A 20119-nucleotide genomic window follows, 5' to 3' on the forward strand; every position below is an offset into this window, starting at 1 on the left:
GGACTCCCCGCCCCCTCCCGGCCTGACTTGGCTAATTCAAATGATAGGTTCCAGAACACTTGAGGGAGGGAGACAGGATTAAAGCATCTCCGTAGGTTTATTGGTCTGCACCACGGTTCCAGCACCCCCGTGCTGACTGATGGAGTAATGAATGAGCACTTAATTGTCCTCTAATTTTAGGTTTATGGATTAAAAAATCTTGACTCTAGATAACGATGGAGAAGAGGAGTGTCCCTTTATTCCCCGATTTAAGGATTTTGAATTACTCGAAGTGTTTTCGAGAATCAGAAAAAATTCTCCAGCCCTCCCTCCTGATTGCCTCCCCACCCTCACAATGGGTAAATAACCTAGCCCCCTTCCATTTGGAGAAGGGTACAGGAAGATCGGGACGGGGGTGTGCTTCTGCGAATCTCTTAACTCGGTTGGGGATGGAGGATTCCGGGGCTCCGCTTCCTTTTTGCCCCGCAACCGCCGGCGCGCAAAGGGAACGTGCGGTTCCGGACTGTCCAGGGTGGGTGCCAGGCCCTCCTCGAGGGCCCACCTTCCCGGGTTCGCCCGGCAGGGCGGCGGCCCTCGGGGGCTTCCGAGGCCCCTCCCACGTCCTTGCACAGCGCAGCGCCTCCTCTGTCCCAAGCAGAGCTGCGCGCTGGGCTCTCAGCCGGACGGGTTTCGTAATCGCGTCGCGGCCGTTTCCGCCCTCGGCCAGCCCCACCTCTGCCGGTCCGCCCTCGGCTCCCCCACCGCGCCGAGGAGCGAGCCCGGGAACCCACACTGGCGTGCCCCGAGCGGGAGCCCCCCATCAGCTGCCGCCGGACGCCTCAATGCCAGAGCAGAGCAGGTGAGGCTTTGGGGTCTGTCCCTCCGCCGGTGCGCCCCGCCTGCCCAGCCTGGCGGAGACGCACCGGATGCTGGGGGTGGGGGAGCAGGCAGTCCGCGGCTGTCGAGATGCTGGGTCGGTGGCAAACGCGGATGCGCTGGGTGAGTAACCGTCCCGGTCCACGCTCCGGCGGTGCGCAGGTGAGGCCAGTGAAAGAGCAGAAGGGAAGACGGGTCTGGAGTGCTGGGGGGAGATGGGCGGTGGAAAGAAGGTCTCTTTTGAGACTCACCAACCTCGGTGCTGGGATGTGCCAACAAAGTGAAGCTGAGCTGGTCCAGGAAGGTCTGAATCTGAGACAAGCAGTCACGGAAGACAGCGACAAAGTCGGAAAGATTCACAGAGAGGCCCCAATCCTAGTTCAACCTTGGGAGAAGCAGAGAATTTCTGGATAGAGTTGCGGGGGTGGGGGCAGAAATGGAGTCTATGGGACTAATTATATTGGGGAGGGGGAGTTGAAGGCCTATCTCTGCTCTCAAGCCTCCACAAGACCTTTCCGGGGGATGGGCCCGGTTGGTGCTGGGCCGAATGCCTGTCACTTGACTGAAAAGCGGGGTCCCCCCTACTTCTCTAGAGCCCCTCAGCAGCCCTCCTCCCTGGAGGTCTTCAGAAGGGCCAGCTGCAGCCCCGGGCTCACGGCCAGAATTGCCCGCTCCATTCTCTCCATTCTCTTTCTCTTTCCCCAGCTGCTTCTTGTGAAGGCTTGTCAAGCAGCGGGTTGGAGGCCTTGGGGCTGGAGGCAGCGGGACCGGGAAAACCGGTTTGGGGCTAGAACAGGACTCGGGAACTACCTCTGTGCATCCTTTCTCCCTGAACCTTTCTCCCATCCATTCTCCTGCTCACTCCCTGGCAGTTTTAATGTTCTTAAGCTCCGTTGTGACCTTGGTGTCTTCTCCAGCTCTGTATTTCACCCTTCCTATTTGGGACTCAAGCCAGGTCAAGGCACTGCTTGACTCAGGATATGGCCTTATCTGATCAGATTCTGACCTCTCCTGCTGTTTACCCAGCCCCTTCCCCTTCATTTGTGGGGTTGAAATAGTGGGTAGTGGGTTCAGGTGCCTCTTCCTCCTGGACTGACCAATTCAGGACTTCGTTTGTCCACAACTCACTCTTTAGGGATTTAGCTGTTTTAAAGGAGAGCGGCAGCCAATCACTCTTACTTCCTCTTCTGACCTTGTTCCCCTCCCCCTTCTCTGCCACCGCATTCACCCGGCCCAGTCTTCTCAGGCTGACCCCACCGCCAAGTTTCAGAGACCCTTATGTCCTGTGTCCTAGGGAATGGAATTTCCTGGTCACTTCTAATCATCATTGGTCATTTCATGCCAAGTCCCACACACACTTTCCCTCCACCCAGCCCTGGCCAGGTCCCTGGAAAAGGAACAGAAACGCCCTTGTTCCCTCCACTGCCCCTTTCCCTCTCTCCTCCCCCTCCTCTCTCCTTTTCCCTCCCACCATCCGCTTCTGTCCACTCAGCTTTGAGCAAGGGCCAGGGGGTGGTTTGGGGGAGAGTCCAGTCTTAGCACAGCCGGTCTGGTAGTGTTGGGGGTTTCCTCTGATTCTTCATTGTTTTCTTCATCCCCTCCCACCCCCCAGCCCTTACCAACCAACACCACCACCATCACAACAAACCCTGTGACTGACTGACTGTCCCACTGACCACAGCCCTCCTCTCTGGACAGCTGCATTCTGACTTCCTCCCTGTCTCATTACTTGTCCCTCCAGTGGTGGAAAGGGAAGTTAGAGGAAGCCTGGACTCCTGGGTCCTTCCATCCCCCAGAAACTGTACCTCAGTGTCTGTGTGATCTCATCTCAAGGCTGAGAAAAAAAAATCCCTCTCAGCTCTTAGATCAGCCTAGGGTGCCAGAGCATCGGGGTTCCAGTCCTGGAGGGAGGGGAGATTCCTATCCAGGCTCCAGTATGGTGTCTGTGAAATTGCCCTATCTGGAATCTTTGAGGTTGCTTGTATTATCCGACTGGAAGAGGCACTGAAGATAGAGGAAACCCATGTGTCCTACCCTGGCAGGCAGTAGTGAAGTAGTGTCCTTGGACACTAATGCTGCTGGAAAGTTCCTCACATCTGGTTGGCTGATGAAGATTGGGGGTGGAAGTGCTAAGGAGGGAAGGGAGAAAGAGAACAGGTCACAGCATGAGGGGAGGAGGCAGGCTGGCCCAGGCCCTGTGGGTTGTGAGGCAGAGCGGAGTGGCACGACATGACACGTGAAGAGGGTGGGGAGCCTGGAAAGAGATTCCTCATGGGACAGAAGATGCCTGGCATGTGTACCTACGACCTGGGCACAGGTGATCACCACAAGACGCACATAGAGAAAGGGCCATGCCACGTATGTGCACGCTGAGGCGCACACACAGGAGTGCGCTGATGCAGAGCACAGATGACACAGTGCCAGCAGTCTTCGGAAAGGCTCTCAAGGTCAAGTAATGAAGGAACTAGTAAATGGCTTTGGGGAGGGGTTGGATCTCACTTGAGGGAAATGAGGAGGAACAAGGGCAGGGAACAGGGAGGGAAGAATTCCTCACTGAAGAAAATCTTTCTTAGGTTCCAACCTGCTGCAGTTAGTCACCCAGGAAGGACCTAGGCAGTCAGAGCCTTTCTTGGTAAAGAAAATCTAGGTGTTCAGGGTAAGGTAAAAGGGAGGGTCAGGGGTGGAGGCCTTGTTTGTGAGAACAAAAAAACCACCATTTCCTCTTTAAAGTCACTTAAATGCCCCTCCCCTTCTGCCCTAAACCCAGGGAGAAGGGAGGTGGAGCTTGAGCACCCCAACTTTGTTCATTTCTGCCAGTATCTTTTGGTCCCCTCCCATCCTGTCACCTTAGCTTCTAGCCCTCTTCCTCTCTCAGCAGCTACAGCTTCTTAACCCCTTGGTGCCCTATTGGTTCTTTGCCTTTCTCTGATCATCATACTTTGAGGTTATGTTTACAGAGGTTAACATTGGTTACAGGACTGTGGCCTTAAACAGGAGCAAGAAGATACAGGCTCATCAGGAGGCTTCTCAAGGAGTGGGGGATGGGGGATTTCTCCTTAACTTTTCTCTCTCTTTACTCTCTGTTCATCCAGGGTTCCAAGTCTGTGGAAGACATAACCTTGCACCTGCCTGCCCACCCCACTCTCTGACCTTGCTAACCTCTCAGGATCTGAGACGCTGACCTTAACCGCTCAGCTCAGAGCTCCAAGGACTCCACTTTGTCTAGACCTGTCCAGCGAAACCCAGGGCGTTGTTACACCTGAGGGGAGTGAGGCGAGGGCAGTCAAGGCACAAGAACAAGAGCCCTCTGGGGCCTCAGGCAGAGGAGTGAAACTGGAACCATCAGGGAACATGAGTGAATTTTGGCACAAACTGGGCTGCTGCGTGGTAGAGAAACCCCAGCCGGTGAGTCTTCCCAACCCCACCCCAACACACACAGAAATCAGCTACCATAGACTGTGACGAAGACACATCATCTGGAATCTGCCGTCTGAAGAGCCCACTTCTTGCCTACCTCTCTATCAGAACAGCTTCTAAGGCCAGGCTGGTGTGGGCATGGAATAAAGGGGCTGAATGATGGAAGGGGTGAACAGTGCCGGCTGTCACTTCCTTTTCCTGTCCATTTTGAGTTGGACAGGAGGTTGTAGGTGGAGCTTAATACCTGTCAGTTTGCCCCATTGTTCCCTCATCAGCCAGAGGTGACTCTGACATGCCTTTCTCTGTCCACTGTGCCGGCCACTGCTCTTACCACCCTGCCTGTGTCCTCTGCATCTGTGTTGTTCTAGCCCCGGCTTTCATACCCTAATGATTTCCCTGTTATAGTGCCATATCCCCTTTGCCCCCAGACCCTTAGCTCTTCCCTGAGTGGTTTTCAAGACTTTCTTCCCTTCTTCCACTGTGATGTAACTCCCCGTCTTCTCCAAGCAGAAGAAGAAGAGGAGACGGATTGACCGGACCATGATTGGGGAACCAATGAATTTTGTCCACCTGACTCACATCGGCTCTGGGGAGATGGGGGCCGGAGATGGACTTGCCATGGTAACGAAGGAATGGGGAGAGGCTGAGATGGGATTGTGGCCTGGAACTGTGCCCCTTTTTGAAAGTTGAACCTGGAGGCATAACACAATACTCGAAGGGAAGCAAGAGGCTAGGATTCTAGTCCTGTTTGCAGGCTGCATAAATCTGAGATCTGGCATTTCAGGTCTCTGGTGTAGTCGCCCTCATCTTTACAATTAGCAAATTGTTCTCCACTGGGATGGAGGATATATGTCTTAATAGTTACTTAGAGGGCTTTTTTCCCAAAATCATAACCCTTTCTTCTATTAAGAACTGTCTCAAAAACAAAACAAAACAAAACTGCTGTCTCAGCAGTTTGAGGTTGGGAGTGTTGGGTCAGGAAAAGGGCTGAGCACCTCTGTTCTAAATACTGTTAAATATGCATTTCTGCTCTCAGAATAACCGAGGACTTCCCTGGTGGTCCATTGGTTAAGACTCTGCACTTTGAATGCAGGGAGCATGGGTTTAATCCCTGGTCAGGGAACTAAGATCCCACCTGCCATGCCCCACCTCCCAAAAAAAAAGAGGGGGTGGGCTTGGAGATATTGAAGGAATCTTTTCACCAGTTATGAAATTGAGATAAATATGAGAGAGTCCTTTGTGAGAGAATCTTACCTATAAAAGACCTAGTATATCGAATCTCATAAAGGTCAATGTGAAGGGAGGCATTGAAACTTCCCTTGGAGGAATGGAGGCTAGTTTTTACCTTCTCGTGATTATTTTCTTGTCAAGGAGATGGGGTCAACCTCTTCCCTGGAGGGCACAGGGCAGAACTCCTGCTGTGCTATATTAAGGTTTTGGAGGGTCTCACATGTGCTTTTTCACAGACAGGTGCAGTTCAGGAGCAGATGAGATCCAAGGGAAACCGAGACAGGCCATGGAGCAATTCTAGGGGCTTATAGCTCCATAGGAATGGTGAGTGATGAGAGCAACTGATCCAGCGCCTCTAGCCCCCTGCCTTGGAACTGTGATCCTTTGCAGGAATGGGAAATGAAGGGAAGAAGAAAGAATTAGGATCCAGAAAGGCAGAGAGAAATGGATGTACAGAGAGAAATAGAAAAAAAGAGCACATTGTGGAAGCAGTTAAGAGTGTAAGCCAGGTGATGCTCTCTCCCAAAGGTTATCTTCGAGGCTAATCTTCATTTTTTTCTTTAATCAGGATCTGCTGCGTGTCCAGCCTCCACTCTGTCCAGCCCCAGAGAGATGCTGCCCCTACCAGTTCTCCTCCCAGAATCAGTGGCCCAGGGCCCCTCTTTCCCTGTCTGTCTCATAGTGCCTCACAAGGCTTGGGGGCTGGACTCCCTTTCCTCCCTCTGGTTGCAGCCCCTCCTGGAGATGGGGTCAAGGCAGCAGGACTGACCAAGTGATGACTAATTGGCCAGAGGAGCTCGGCTGAAGCCTTGGACACTCTCAGATCTGAGATAGGAGATTTCTGAGAACTTGGAATGAGTTCCTGTCTCCTGAATGATGGTCTAGGTGCCATATGTTTTTAAACTGCTAACCTGGAATTCCTTACATGTGGTGGGTAGGTGAGATGACCTAAGCTGAAGCCAGCTTTGCTGAGGAGCTCCCTACCCCCCTGTGTTTGTCTTTCCTCCTGGAGGGAACTGAAGTGGATGTCAGGTCGGGTCTTGGGGGGTGAACTGGCTGCTCTTTCTAGAGTGTGGACTTTAAGTTCACTGTCCCTCCTATCTCTTTGCCAGTACCGGGTTCTTTCTCTCAGGCCTCTAGCCCTGTTTCTGCAGCATTGCTGGCTCCCTCAGATCTTTTCCTCTTTTTTTAATTAAAATTTTAATTTAAGATGAGATCTCTTAATTACCCCATCTTGCTACTACCTCTGCCCTTAACCCCAACCTTGTCATGAGCCTTATTATTTCCCATTGGATAAGAGTTAAGGGGTGAGTCTTAACCTGGAGACATCCCTTTTTAGTCTTGGGGATCTGCCTTCTGCCAACCTCCCTTCTGGCCTAGGTGAGAGGAGGAAGAGGGATCTTGGAGAAGAACCCAGAAGGCCACAAAACTAGGAGTTTATGTCTCAGGGTAGACTTATTGATCACTGAGGATGGTAGGGGTGGTGAGATAAATAGGTTGAAAACAGTCACCCTAAAATGAGCTTAGGATCCTCATAGCATGGGAGTTGGAAGACCTCTAGAGCAAGTTGTCTCAAAACTAGGCACTTTGACATCTTGGGCTGGATAATTCTTTGTAGGGAGGGACTGCCTTGTGCATTGTAGGACATTCAGCAGCATCCCTGCCCACCCTAGTTGTGACAACCAAAAATGTCCCCCGATGTGGCCAAATGTCTCCTAGAGGGCAACCTCCCCGCTGAGAGCCACAGCTTAGAGTCAAGATATTTTCCTCTTACCTGACTTCCACTTGTTCATCCTAAGCCTGAACCATGGATAAATGAGGGCCCCTTGTAAAACAGGTTCAGTAGGGCTGCACCTAATCTCCAGACTCTACTCACTGTGTTGCTTGTGCTTGCGTGGGTTCACGCCTCTGTATGGACATGTGCTGCAATGCTCCATCCTTATTCTCTCCAGGGGAGGGGTTCCTGCGGTGTGGGGGCCTGAACAGGGTGAAATGGGGTTGCAGAAGGAAGGAAGAGAAACAGTAGAGCTGCAGCCAGCCCAGCTTATCCCCCCCAAATTTAAACTGTATTTCTGTGCCCTAGTCCTAGAACCAGACACAAATAAGACTCAGGGAGTTTTGTCTGAAGACCAGCATCCCACTGCCCACCTGGCTGAAGAGTCTGCCTTAGGTGGGAAAATACTGTAGGAGCAGGGTCTTTAAGGCGCTTTCAGTTTTCTCAGGTGTTTTGTTCTGGCCCCTTCCTTGCAGGGTATTTAGAAGGGCAGAACAGATAAGCTCCTGCCTGCTCAGATGAGAAGGCTGGGGTCTCTTTAGCTCAGTAACAGGAAGCATCCTGTTTGATGGGAGTGGGAGTCAGGAATGTGAGAACTAAGGTCCACTCTGCTGATTCCACCATCCATCTGGTTCGCCCCCACCTATAGTAACTGAGGTTTTCATTTTATCAAATTTCAGTGTATTTCCTGCAGTTTTTCAGTGTCTAAGCTTGGTCATAGGGATACATTCCCAATGTACTCAGTTCCAGTCTAGCTAATTGCTCTGCAAGTACTCAGTAGCCTGAGGGTTATACTAGATCTAAAGTGTTAACAGGATAGGGCAGGAAGATGAGGACCTCCTGGAATCTCTGGTCACCCTGATCTTGAGCCTTATTCTACTGCCTGTTCTTTACACACAATCTTCTTTTCTTTGGTGCTCTCTCACCTTTAGCTACCTTCTCTAATGTGTATGCTACCATCATTTTAACAATATTGAGAGTGATGGGAATGGGTTTGAGAGTCATAATTTATATTAAAAATTGTTGGACTTTTAAATACATTTTGAAATAAAAAAAAGTTGAAGCAAAATAGTTGCAGAGTAATCACTACAGGTATGTGTGGGTTAGAGGGGATACATTGTTAATGAAGGCCACTCCAAGAAAGTGGCTGTCGTAGAGTTTTGTTCTGACCTTGCCTCTTCTGAGGAGAGAAGGCTAAGTGTTGTGAAGGCAAGGAGAAGATCACTATCACCTTCCAAGGGCTCAACTTGTTCTTCCTGTTCCTTTTTTGGGGGCATTCATCTGAGATTTTTCAAGTCTTTAAAGAAGTACTTGTTTAAAAACAACTTTAGAAATGAGGAAGATGAAGACTTCCCTGGTGGTCCAGTGGCTAAGACTCCGAGCTCCCAATGTGGGGGCCCCAGGTTCCATCTCTAGACAGGAACCAGAGGCCCCTTGCCACAAACAAGAGTTCACATACTGCAACTAACCCCGAGTGCCTCAAGTAAACCCGGCGCAGTCAAATAAAAATTTAAAAAATAGAGGACATGAATAGACATTAAAAAAATAGAAATGAGGAAGATAAGCAATATCAACATTTTTATCCTGGAGGAGAGGGGAAGAGACCAAGTCAGATGCTGTTAGCTACTCAGTTCAGGTTTAAGGTTCAGGAGATTTATGGTCTCCTTCAGATACCTCTGTACAAAGATACATGACCAAACAGCTTTTTTCTAGTTTTGTTTTTCTGTACTAAAAATATATCCAGTGGGTACTGGGATTCGAGGGGGAGGAGAGGTTGAGATGCTGACACCTCCTCTTGTGGTTGAAGTGGCCATTACCTCTGATTTCTCTTTATCTGGGTGAGGAAACAAAATAGAAGGGAAAATATTATAACCACATCCATATTCTTTTCCCTTCCCTTGCCTCATTTCCCTCTTTCCACAAACCCTCTTCCCCTCAACACTATTGCACACTATGCTTTATTATATTGAATAATGGTACTGGACGTACAAGGAGAAAGACAAGGACAGAAACTGACAAAATAACCAAGTATACATTTTATTGTCTTTCCCCAAAGGACCTATTATCCTGAGACCTTGAGAATATTTTATCAGGTCAGTCAGGAACTTTGGTAGCTCTTTTGGTAAAAGTAAAGGACTATCTTTACTTGAGAGTTCTTAAGTTTCTGGGAATAATCCCAGAAGGACAATTCTTTGGGTTAGTAGTGGTTAAGAGCATTGGCACTAGGGTCAAACAAACCTAGTTTAAATCCTGCTGTGATTCTGCTACTTACTAGCTTTGAAAGCCCTGTTTCTTCATCTGTAAGGTGTGAATAATAATATACGGTTGTTGTGAGGATTGATCCAGGCAAAGTGCACAGAGGAAGACCTCAGATATTGGTGGCTGTTACTGTTAAGCTGCATTAATAAACTGAAAACCATGAATATCTTCCACATGCATTAATCATCTCCACATCAAGAATTCTTTATATAACTACCATCTTAACAATTTGGTCAATAATCATCTAGTGACCAACAGTACATGTTGCCTAATAGCCAAACAGCAGTTGCTCAAGAAATGGTATATGGAATCAATGGCTAACAATAATGTGAATAACCAATGCATATTATGAATCAATAACCAAACAAGTTAACAGTTCATGCAGACATGCTGGCTGGTTTAGCAGCAGGTTTCTGTATATCAGGACTTTTCAGATTCATTAACAAAAATCCTGGCTCATCACTAAACACTTACTGGTTCCATCTCTGTGAACATTGTAGAGAGGTTGTTCCAAATATCCTCCAGCCCAATCCTGACCCGTTTCCAAAAAGCATAGGCTGGGTGGGGGCTGGGAATGGGACTGGGGATAAAAGGGGCGGGTCTGAGTCTGCTGGTTAGAGGGGGGAAGGGGGTAGTGGTGGTGGTGGCCCTGGTGGTGGCCCTGGTGGTGGCCCTGGTGGTGGTCTGAGTGGTGCAGCTGGTGTCAGCACAGAGACCTGCATCTAGGGGGCACTCCTCCCGCTCGCGGTTGCAGGGGCATAGGTGGTAGGTGCAAGGCCGGTGCTCGGTGCGGAGTTGACTCAGCGCCCCAACTCGCAGGCGCCCCGAAAGGCCATGCAGTCTCCCGGCCCGGGTCCGGCTCATAGTGCCCGACTTGCAGTGGCAGTGCCACGGGCCCCAGGGCAACAGCACCAGCCGCAGATCCTCCGGAGCTGGCATGGCCGTGGGCGAGGGAGGCGGCCACTGGTTCAGCGTGGACCCTGCTGAGGACCACGGGTTCGTGGTACTGTCAGAGGGCTGTGAGTCCACATTAGCCTTCCAGCTGGAGTGAGGTAGGCTTGAACTCATCTTGATGTCGGAATCCTGGTCATTCGCTGTCAAGTATGGGCTAGGTCTCCCAGGCGTAATGCGAGTCGTACTGTCAGTCTCCGACTCGGTGTCATTCTTTCTGGCGTAAATCACAACCCCTTCTTCCAAAGACCCATCTTCCTCCTGCGACAATCGTGACCTGCTGCCTGTGGCCACGGTAGAGGCTAAGAGCTCCGCAGCGGCCGGGCCTGCCAGGCGGTCGGCAGCGGCCAGGACGTCGTCCTCATCCTCCATTGTCACCCTCATCCTCGGGGATACAACGCCCGGAGCGGTCCGGGAGGTGGTTCTGTAGCTGCGGGTCATAGGGCCCCCGAAGCGGAAACTGTCCCGCGGCATCGCGGTCGAAGTCAGGCCTTCGGCCCCCGCCGCCCGGGGCCCCAGACTCAGCAGCAGGGCCCAGAGCAGCGCGCCGGCGGCGGGGACCATGGGGCTGGACGGTGTGGGGTTGGGAGGGAGCCAGTGAGGAAGGCTGGGGCTCCCACCTTTCTCCCTCCCTTCAGCTCTCGACCCAGACCCACCGGGTCGTTAGAACCGAGGCCCGCGGGGGCAGGGGCGGGGGCTCGCACGCGCGCGCCGCGCCCCTCCCCCAAGCCCTCTCCCCAAGGGGCGCCCTGGCAGGCCCCGGGACTCAGGTGAAAATCCCCGGGAACATCTGCAGCGAGAACTCCGTGCAGGAACCGACCGACGGATCGTGTGTGATGCAGCGGTTGGGTAAAGAGTAGTTCACTTCCTGGGCGCAGTGCTTAATAAATCTCTGATTTATTAAGAGATAAATTTACTACAGATCAGAATTTACTAAAGAGGACAAAGTACAGGTTTTGAAAGTGCCCCTGCTCGGGCTCACAGGCAGCAGACGTGACTACTGACGGGAAGAGGGAAATAGAGGCTACTGGTTCCTGGCTCCCTGGAGGAGGCCTGCCTTCCCCGTCCACCCGCCCCTCACCTCTACACACTGCGGGAATACCCCAGGTGAAAAGGATCACGGACTCAAAAGGGATGAAGTGATTTGCCCAAGGTTCTACAGCTAAAGCAGCACGGCTTTGCACTTTCCTATAAAAAAAATGCCAGGACATGCAGCCCTCCAGCTGAAACGAAAGTTACCCAGCACATCAGGGCCCTGCTTTGAAGTCGGGGGCATGGAAGGAAAGACATCCCACAGAGATGTGAAGATCCAGTGGTACTGGGGTTGAAGATGAGATGATTTACAAAACAGCTCAGGTTTAGGGTATAGGCAGATCCGTATCTTTGATTGGTTCTTAAGCCCATTTTTCCAGTCCTATGCTAGGTTCTTCCTGAGCCATGGAGATCATGGTCCAGCCTAGGAGGAAAAGAGGGGGAAAAATCGGTACAAGAGCAGACCTGGTTTTAATTCAGGGGTTTGGGGAGAGAAGCCAGGTGAATTGGAAGATGCTTGGGTCAGTCATCATTCCTTTGCTCCCTAACAACCCTCCCCCACTGGATATTCTCTCCTATTCACTGCCAACATCCTTTCTTAATTTCTACAGCTGGTCTGAATCTCCTTAAATTCTTTGCTGTGATTACTCCTTTATTCCTTGATGCACTTTTAGGGGTAATTTTTTCATTCTTTTTACAGTAGTGTCCTTAATTTCTTCTCTGCATGTATGGCATTTTCCCAGATATACGGAAGCAGCTGAAAGCAGAACCTGTCTTTCAGTTCCTTTGTATCTCCCTCAAGGCATTAAGAAAACGGGAACTGGCTTTTACATATCCCATCCCAAACTTTTATCCTTAAACCAGGACTCACTGTCTGACAACTTCTGGGATGTGGACCTGATCCATGGAGATGAGTTGGGCCAACTCTCCAAGGCTGTTCAGAAAACGGATCTTTCGTGTGAACTTGGAACTGAAAAGAGAGGATCAACCAAGTGTGTTTTATACTAAGAAGAGGGCTCTTGGAGATACTTACAAAGTGCAACATAACAAGTAGAGAGTGGTTAAGGCTAGAAAGAGCCACAGTGGGGCAAGAAGGTCTTAATCTTGATTGTGAAAGTGGGGAGGGGGCAGGGGGTCTTTGTCCCCCGAACAAGTACCTGATGAAGGGCCGAAGCAATGCCAGGAATGCCTTCATGTACCATGTAGCGTGGACAACCACCAGAGCACGCAGGTTTTTCCGGAGCCTGAAGAACATGAGACCATCCTACTCTCTTTCCGCCTTCATACCTGATGATCAGGTGGAGCTACCTTCTGTACTTTAGTTTCCTTCACTTCTTCTCTAATTTCTAGAGTTCTCTGACAGTTGGATTGAATCCCCATTCCTTTAATTGCCATCTCAGCTCCATCCATCTTGCTTAACCTTCTCATTTTTTAGGAAACTCTTCTCTCAGAATCCTTTAGCCTGGTCTTCTCAGCCCCACTTCCTTCCTATGCCCTGTGCCCTATGCTCCCCATATTTCTTTTTGTATAGTCCTTCATCCCTCCATGGCAAGGTGAAGACCAGTGAGGAGAGAGAAAAAAGGAACCAGAAGAGAAAAGTGGCCAAATGGAAGATGGAAGGAAGAAAGGAAAAAAAGAAAAACCAGGAGGGAAAAAAATCATATAAGGCAGGGGTTGTGGGTTCGGTCCCTGGTAGGGGAACTAAAATCCCACATGCCTTGGAGCAACTACACCCATGCACTGCAACTACTGAACTTGTGTACCTAGACCAAAGAGTTTGTGCACTGCAACAAAAGATACTGTGTGACACAGGAAGACCCTGCACGTCACAGCTAAGACCCAACACAGTTAAATTTAAAAAAAAAGGGCATAAGGGTCAGGGATGAAGGCAGACAAGAAAAGACAATGGAGATGTGGAAAATGAAATAATCAGCAACACTATGAGAAAAGGAAGGGCTGCCTGCCATGTGCCAGGCAAGGCACCATGTTGATTTATTTGATTTTCACAAATGCTTAGTGGCAAAGATATTAATTTTATCATTGTCATTTTACAGAGAAGGAAACTGAACCCCAGAAAGGTTAAATAACTTGTCCAAAGTCATACAGGTAGTAAATGATAAAGGTAAGATTTGAAACTAGATTTCCTTGACTCCAAGAGAAAACAGAAAATAGGAGAACCTTGGAAAGGGTTGTAGGGGGACAAAGAAAAGTGGAAGAGGGAGTTCCCTGGTGGCCCTAGTGGTTAGGATTCCAGGCTTTCACTGACAGTGCCTGGAGTTCAATCTTTGGTCAGGAAAATGAGATCCCAGAGCCAAAAAAAAAAAAAGTAGAAGAGACCAATTAGAAGAAAAAAATGGAAAGATGAAAGAGAAAAGGATAAGAGAGAGTTACAGTTCTCTTGTCCAAGAGGCTCACCGCCGATCCAGAGTGTGATAACATTGGCGTATCCAGCTCAGAGGTGGAACCTGCGCCCTACTTGTGCCTCCACTCAGGTGAACCAGCAGATAATTTTCAGCTACCAGCAGCTCCAGAGTTCCCACTATGTACCTGGACAGATGAAATTGTCAGGGAAGGTATGCATTTTGGGTTGTGGGGAAAGAGAGGGACATTGCTGTAGACTCGACAGTCAGGGGTGCTTTTTAACATTTGCCTCCGTAACATCCACTCTGGAGCCCTTTAAGCCTTGCACCTCACCTGAACAAGTGTTCCATGACATAGGTGTAGTTGGGGATGCTGCTTCTGGGTAGGTAACAGGAAGCAAAGAGGATAACAGCATTGAGGCCATCACCATGGTAGCCTGGGGAGGAGAAGGAGAAAACTCACTCAATAAATAAGTACTGATGGGCAGTACGTCTGTTTAGGTTGAGCATCTCTGTGGGTCTCTAGAAGTTGAAGGAAGGATTCTGAACCCAATAACTGAATTTCCAGCTTCAGCATTTTATTCAAGAAGTCACAGTTCTTAACCCTTCATTTATTATAGCCATTACCTCCATGAGATAGGACTTTCTTATAGGGCTCAATGACAGTCATGTCCACTCGCTGCTCCCGCTGTCCTGTTCGGAACACCCTCCAGCGATGACCATCTTCTCCAGCCACATCCCACATACAACTGTGGCCTAGCCTTTCAGCTGCCTCACTGGCCCCTAGGCCCTCTGCCCGGGGCAGCTCATCTAAAAAGAGGGATGGGGAAGGATCAACAAGGCAGAATACGTGTCTTCAGCATCTTGAAACTTCCTTAGATTCTTAGCATTTATTACCCCAACAACTAATTTCTCATTTTCCCCCCATGACTAGCCCTGGTTTGTCCAGTCAACCCAACCTGTTGCTGATTTCTCTTTCTTGTGACTTATCATCCTCACTTTGTCACTGGACAATGGCCTGAAGGTAATCTTGAACTATGGTAGCTTGATGGCCCCTGCCATTTTCCCAGATTCCTTCTTTCTTCTAATGCTTTTCCTTCCTTGGGTGAGCTCATTTATTCCCGTGTCTTCAGTTACTGCCAGTATGGTGATGACTCCTCTCTAACCTAGACTGCTTTCCTGATACCAGACCCATATTCTTGAATGTCTGGAGTGGACACCTCTATTTTGTGTTTCTCTGTCATCTCCAAGTCACCAGTGCAACTCACACTCATTCTCTTCCTCCTCTTTCCTATATTCTTTCTTGATGAATGACCCCATCCATTTAACTGCCTAGGAGAGAAAATTCTATGCCATCCAAGACTCTTACTTCTTTACCAGCCCTCAAGCCAGATCCTCGTCCATCTACTTCCATTAGATAATAAATTATTCTTTCTGCTTTCACTGTCCTGGTATAACTTCTTAGCATTTCTTATCTGACCTTAGTACTAGCCTTCTATCTCCCTACTCTTAGCTGTTTTCCTCCATCCCACCCACCACTGCTAGAGCAAACATTTTTTCCTCCCCTCCCATTTTCACTCAAATAGCAATATTCTATATTCACTAATTTTTTGCATGATTTTTCCATAGCCATAGAAAGAACTGCTTCATCTTAAAAAATAGTTTCATTCTATCCCATTGTATGGGTGTACAGTAATAGAATTAACATCCTACTCACAGATCTTTAGGCTGTTTTCAATCTTTTAAAAGCCATTAAACCTGATCATGTTATTCCCTTGATTAAAACTCACTGCCTACAGGATAAAATCTAAGCGCCTTAGTGTGGCAGCTGGGACCTCCATAATTTGACCCTTGCCTATTTAAGACAGTCTTTTGTCACTCTCTTCACTGCCCAGTCCTTCAGATCTGTAATATAATAATGTATATTTTGGTTTTGTTCCTGGCTCCTGACAATAAAGGTGAAAGTAGTCTCTTTTCCTATTCATAACAGGTCTCTTTCAACCACACAAGTTTATGTCAATGAGGTGACTTTGGAAAGCTCCTATGGATGGGTGACTGGTTACCAGGCGAAGTGACCATGATTAGAGGGATGAACTTTTGCCATCTGCCCTCTGAGAAGGGGAGAGATTGGAGGTCATGCTAAATCACAAATGGTCAGTGATTTAATCAGTCATGCCTACATATGAAGCCTCCATAAAAAAAAACCCTAACTGAGACTTCCCTGGTGGTACGACAGATAAGAATCTGCCTACCAATGCAAGGAACATGGGTTCAATCCCTGGTCTGGGAAGATTCTACATGCCACAGAGCAACTAAGCCCAAGAGCCACAACTCCTGAACCTGCACTCTAGAGCCTGCCCTGCTGCAACTCCTGAGCCCATGTGCTGCAACTACTGAAGCCTGCGTGCCCAGAGCCTGTGCACACTGCGACTGGAGAGCAGCCTCCGCTCGTCCCAACTCGAAAAAGCCCACGCACAGCAATGAGGACCCAGCACAAGCGAAAAGTCATACTATAGACAAACAAACCCTAACTGAAGGGATGCGGAGAGGTTCCTGTTTGGTGACACACAGAGGTGCTGGGAGGTTGGTGCTCCCCTTTCACATAACTTGTCCTATGTATTGCTTCCTTCTGGCTGTTTCTGAGCTGTATCCTCTTATAATAAACCTGTAATCTAGTAAGTAAACTGTTTTCCCAAGTTCTGTGAGCTGTTCTAGCAAATTATCAAATCTGAGGAGGGTGTGGTGGGCACCTGTGATTTATCCCCTGTCAGTCAGAAGCACAGGTGACAACCTGGACGTGTGATTGAAGTCTGAAGTCTGAGGGCAGTCTTGTGGGTGAGCCCTCAACCTGTAGTGTCTGTACTATCTCCAGGTAAGTGTTGTGACTGAATTGTAGGACATCCAATTTGCGTCTGGAGAATCGGTGGGCGGAAACTGATACATTTGGTATCAAAAGTGTTGTGAGTAGAGAAGAAATCAAAGTTTTCCTTAATATCCAAAGAGTCACGCTCAATACCTTGAATTCCCCATCATGCCACGCTATTGCCCAATTTGCTTTTTCCGTCTAGAATGCCTCTCCAGCTACCTGATAAACTCAGAATTGTTTCCTCTGTGAAGTCTTTCTTAATACCTCTCAGCCAGAACTGACCTTTGCCTTCTCCCTGCTTAATCTGTATCCTACATACATGTAGATCATAATCTTTACCAAACTTAATCTATACATGTTTATTTTATACTAAACAGACAATTCCCTGAGGGTATGGATTATCTTATTCATCTTCATAACCTGGCTGTAGCTCATTGATGTCTTCCCTTGTGGCTCAAATGGTAAAGAATACACCTGCAATGTGGGAGACCCAGGTTCAACCCCTGGGCCGGGAAGATCCCCTGGAGAAGGGAATGGCAATCCACTCCAGTATTCTTGCCTAGAGAATTCCATAGACAGAGGAGCCTGGTAGGCTGGAGTGCGTGGGCTCGCAAAGAGTTGGACATGACTGAGCGACTACACTTTCACTTCCAGCTCACTGATAGCATTTAACAGTTATTCAATAAAATTTCCCTCAATAAATGAAGTGGCCCTCCCCTCATACTGACTACATTGGATCTGTAGGCTCCACCTTTCCATTCCAAGGAAATTCTGCACATCTTACCTCTTGATCCCCTTATTAGTTCTAACTTCAGTCCCATTAAATCCATCCTGAGCTGCTTTAAGACTGGCCTCTACTTCTACCAGCTCAGTCCTCAGCTTTCTTTCTCACCTTCCCATTCAAATTCATGTCCACTGTCCAGCAGCTCCGAGTCTGAAGGTGTTTCCAACTCGTCTACCTCCAGGTCAGAACTGCCATCAGAAGAGGAAGGTCCAGAGTGGGTGGGAGACGCTCCACTATCTCCAGGCCCCTTAGTCAGAGTCAGTCGCAACTCCGGGGCAGAAAGACGCTTGCGCATGGGGCGCCGGCCACACAGGGCTAAAGTGCTGGGGGTGCCTGGGGTTGGAGGAGGAGGAAAAAAAGAAGAGAAAGATGGATGTGTTGGCGCAGGACATTAGAATTCCTGTATATGTAAGTGATACTATGGGGTGAATTCTAAAGAAGGACTAATGCGGGACATTTGGGAAAAGGGAGGTAGACCCACAGGGGACAGGCTGGCATAACCTTGACTCTAGAATCAAGGACTTGAGGCCTAGGTTCTCATTTACCTACCTGCCTGTGTGTCTCTTTCAGGATCATGAGGATCCTCAGAAGGGCCAATCTCTTCAGAAAGCAATCTAGACGGGGAAAGCCAAAAAGGGGGCAGAAACATAGGTTAAGGCTTATTAAGCCAGGTATCACTTTATCAACTCTGTTTCCCTACCATAATTTTATTTCTTCTTTCTTTTCCCATCTCTCTCTCTTTCAAGTCCAAATTTACCATCCCCACCCTCCATTTGTGACCAGCTCTTCTTTTCCCCAGCCTCACTCATACATCTCACCTAGGGAATTCTTCATCTTGCCATTCTTCCTTCAGCTCCAGTTCCCCAAGTCTCAAGGATGCTCCTAGTATTGCTGTTTCTGCATTCTCCTTGATGCTAAGATAGTCCCGCAGAAAGAAAATATTATTATGAGACAAACTAGGTATATCTTTTATATATATATATATATATATATATATATATTATTTATTTGGCTGTGCCAGATCTTAGTTGTAGCACCTGGGGTCTAGTTCCCTGACCAGGGATTGAACCTGGGCCCCTGCATTGGGAGTGCAGAGTCTTCCACTGGACCACCAGGGAAGTCCCTAGGCAATGTCTTAAGGAAACTGGATAGTAGGTGAGAACACTGGTGTGAATAGTAGTAAGGTACAGAGCAGAGGCCAGGCCTTAAAAAGAACTCAGATCTGTTGTCTCCTAGATGTTTCTACCACCTTCACTTGTTGAAAGGCAGTCATCCCTACTGCTGGGTATAGGAGCAGAGGGAGCATGGAGGGTCCCTCTAAGATCCCTCTAGCTCTAAGGTCAAAAGCTAAATTATTTTGACCTGTGTGGCAGTTGTTCCACCTGGACTGTCGGGGTGAGAGGTATTTCACATCACAATAGGCTGGAACCTGACAGACCTGCCCAGCTGTCACTGGGCAAAGCTGGGAAAGATGGCACCTTGTCAGGCTTGCTTTACCTCCATCATGCTGGGGAGTGGTTAGGGGAACCATGGCATGGGTGGACGGGTGGGGGGAGAAGATAAGGAGGAAGAGAGATTTGCTGGGAAGGAAGACCTGGATCTTAGCACAGTTCTGGGGCAGCTTTTCTCATGGCCATTCTGCAGGGTGGGAGTTAGAAAATGGAGAACAGGGGCAGATATCAATGTATAGAAATTTCCTTAAAAGAAAAGCAATAGGGAATTACCCTGGAATCCCATTCCCTAATTCCCATAGGATACTGGTACTTCCTACCTAAGGCCACCCCCATCCCTTCCCTGCCAATTAGTTCTCTTAGTCTAGTCTCTGCTAGGACTTGGTAAGAGCTGGATGGTGGGAAAATCCCTGAGGACTATTCACTCCTTGTTTCCGATCACGTCAGCCAAGATCTTACTCACCCGAGATCCACCGTCTTTTCTCCGGCTTCTTGTATAGTTCCCATCTTCACAAGTCTTCCTGTCACCTTGAAACACTTGTAGTTGTCGGGGAGCTGGATGCCCCAGCTCCCCAACACTTCTGTGCCCCCTTTTTCTCTGTCTCAGCTGTCGTTGCTCTTGCCTCCAAGGAGGAAGGAGGGGTGGAAGGGAGGTAACCTCACCTTCAAACAGGTTTTGCCACCTCCCTTCCCAAGAAGCAGGTCTGCACAAAAGACAAACCCTGCCTATGTGGGGGCGGGTTGTGGGGAGGAGAGTACATTTTCTAAAGTGGCTAGTCTTGGGTGAGTCTAGGAAGACAATTTTCTAGACTCCTTAAAACCTTCTGGAAGCTGCTTTAAAAAAAAAAGGCAATGGTATAAACCATTTTGGTTTTAAAATTATCGTGTGCCTACTTTTTCAAGCATAAGCAAAATCAAGGACACAGAAGTATGTGATAGAGTTCTGGAAGAAGAAACATTAAAGGAAAGGCTGAGGATGAAGGGAGATAAAAAGACTGTTGCTCCTTATTCCCAAAGAGAGTCAACAGAAGGAAGACAGTAAGTACAGTAGAAAGAAGGGAAATGAATCTTGAGGAAGTTAAAACAATTATCCAAGGGAAAGGGCTGATTATAGTTGTAAAAAGAGACAATAAGACCTCA

General features: G+C 48.7%; 3 protein-coding genes and 1 non-coding gene across 5 annotated transcripts; 1 reads left to right on the forward strand and 3 right to left on the reverse strand.

Moving 5' to 3' along the window:
- Positions 1-640: 640 nt before the first annotated feature.
- CDC42SE1 (CDC42 small effector 1) lies at positions 641-8345 on the forward strand. 2 transcript variants are annotated; one of them, XM_027534233.1, is made up of 5 exons: positions 641-838; positions 3948-4260; positions 4783-4893; positions 5739-5826; positions 6071-8345. In XM_027534233.1, the coding sequence occupies exons 2-4, from the start codon at positions 4207-4209 to the stop codon at positions 5811-5813; spliced, it is 240 nt and encodes a 79-aa protein (XP_027390034.1). In that variant the 5' UTR covers positions 641-838; positions 3948-4206; the 3' UTR covers positions 5814-5826; positions 6071-8345. The 2 variants fall into 2 exon arrangements, with proteins under 2 accessions (XP_027390034.1, XP_027390040.1); XM_027534239.1 differs by lacking the exon at positions 641-838 and adding an exon at positions 929-1017.
- Positions 7846-11295, reverse strand: C3H1orf56 (chromosome 3 C1orf56 homolog). Its single transcript, XM_027534210.1, has one exon. It carries the CDS (start codon positions 11048-11050, stop codon positions 9998-10000), a length of 1053 nt encoding a protein of 350 aa, XP_027390011.1. The 5' UTR covers positions 11051-11295; the 3' UTR covers positions 7846-9997.
- A 69-nt stretch (positions 11296-11364) lies between these two features.
- On the reverse strand, positions 11365-20014 carry BNIPL (BCL2 interacting protein like). The gene is made up of 10 exons (XM_027534198.1): positions 19443-20014; positions 18347-18442; positions 18078-18142; positions 17637-17861; positions 14506-14688; positions 14213-14315; positions 13934-14065; positions 12676-12762; positions 12390-12488; positions 11365-11942 (listed from the first exon to the last, which is right to left on the reverse strand). Exons 1-10 carry the CDS (start codon positions 19484-19486, stop codon positions 11906-11908), a joined length of 1071 nt encoding a protein of 356 aa, XP_027389999.1. The 5' UTR covers positions 19487-20014; the 3' UTR covers positions 11365-11905.
- On the reverse strand, positions 18577-18646 carry TRNAG-CCC. The gene has a single exon. It is a non-coding gene; the product is annotated as a tRNA-Gly (tRNA).
- Positions 20015-20119: the final 105 nt, after the last annotated feature.

Source organism: Bos indicus x Bos taurus, chromosome 3, assembly GCF_003369695.1.
Source record: "Bos indicus x Bos taurus breed Angus x Brahman F1 hybrid chromosome 3, Bos_hybrid_MaternalHap_v2.0, whole genome shotgun sequence".
Lineage (NCBI taxonomy): Eukaryota > Metazoa > Chordata > Mammalia > Artiodactyla > Bovidae > Bos > Bos indicus x Bos taurus.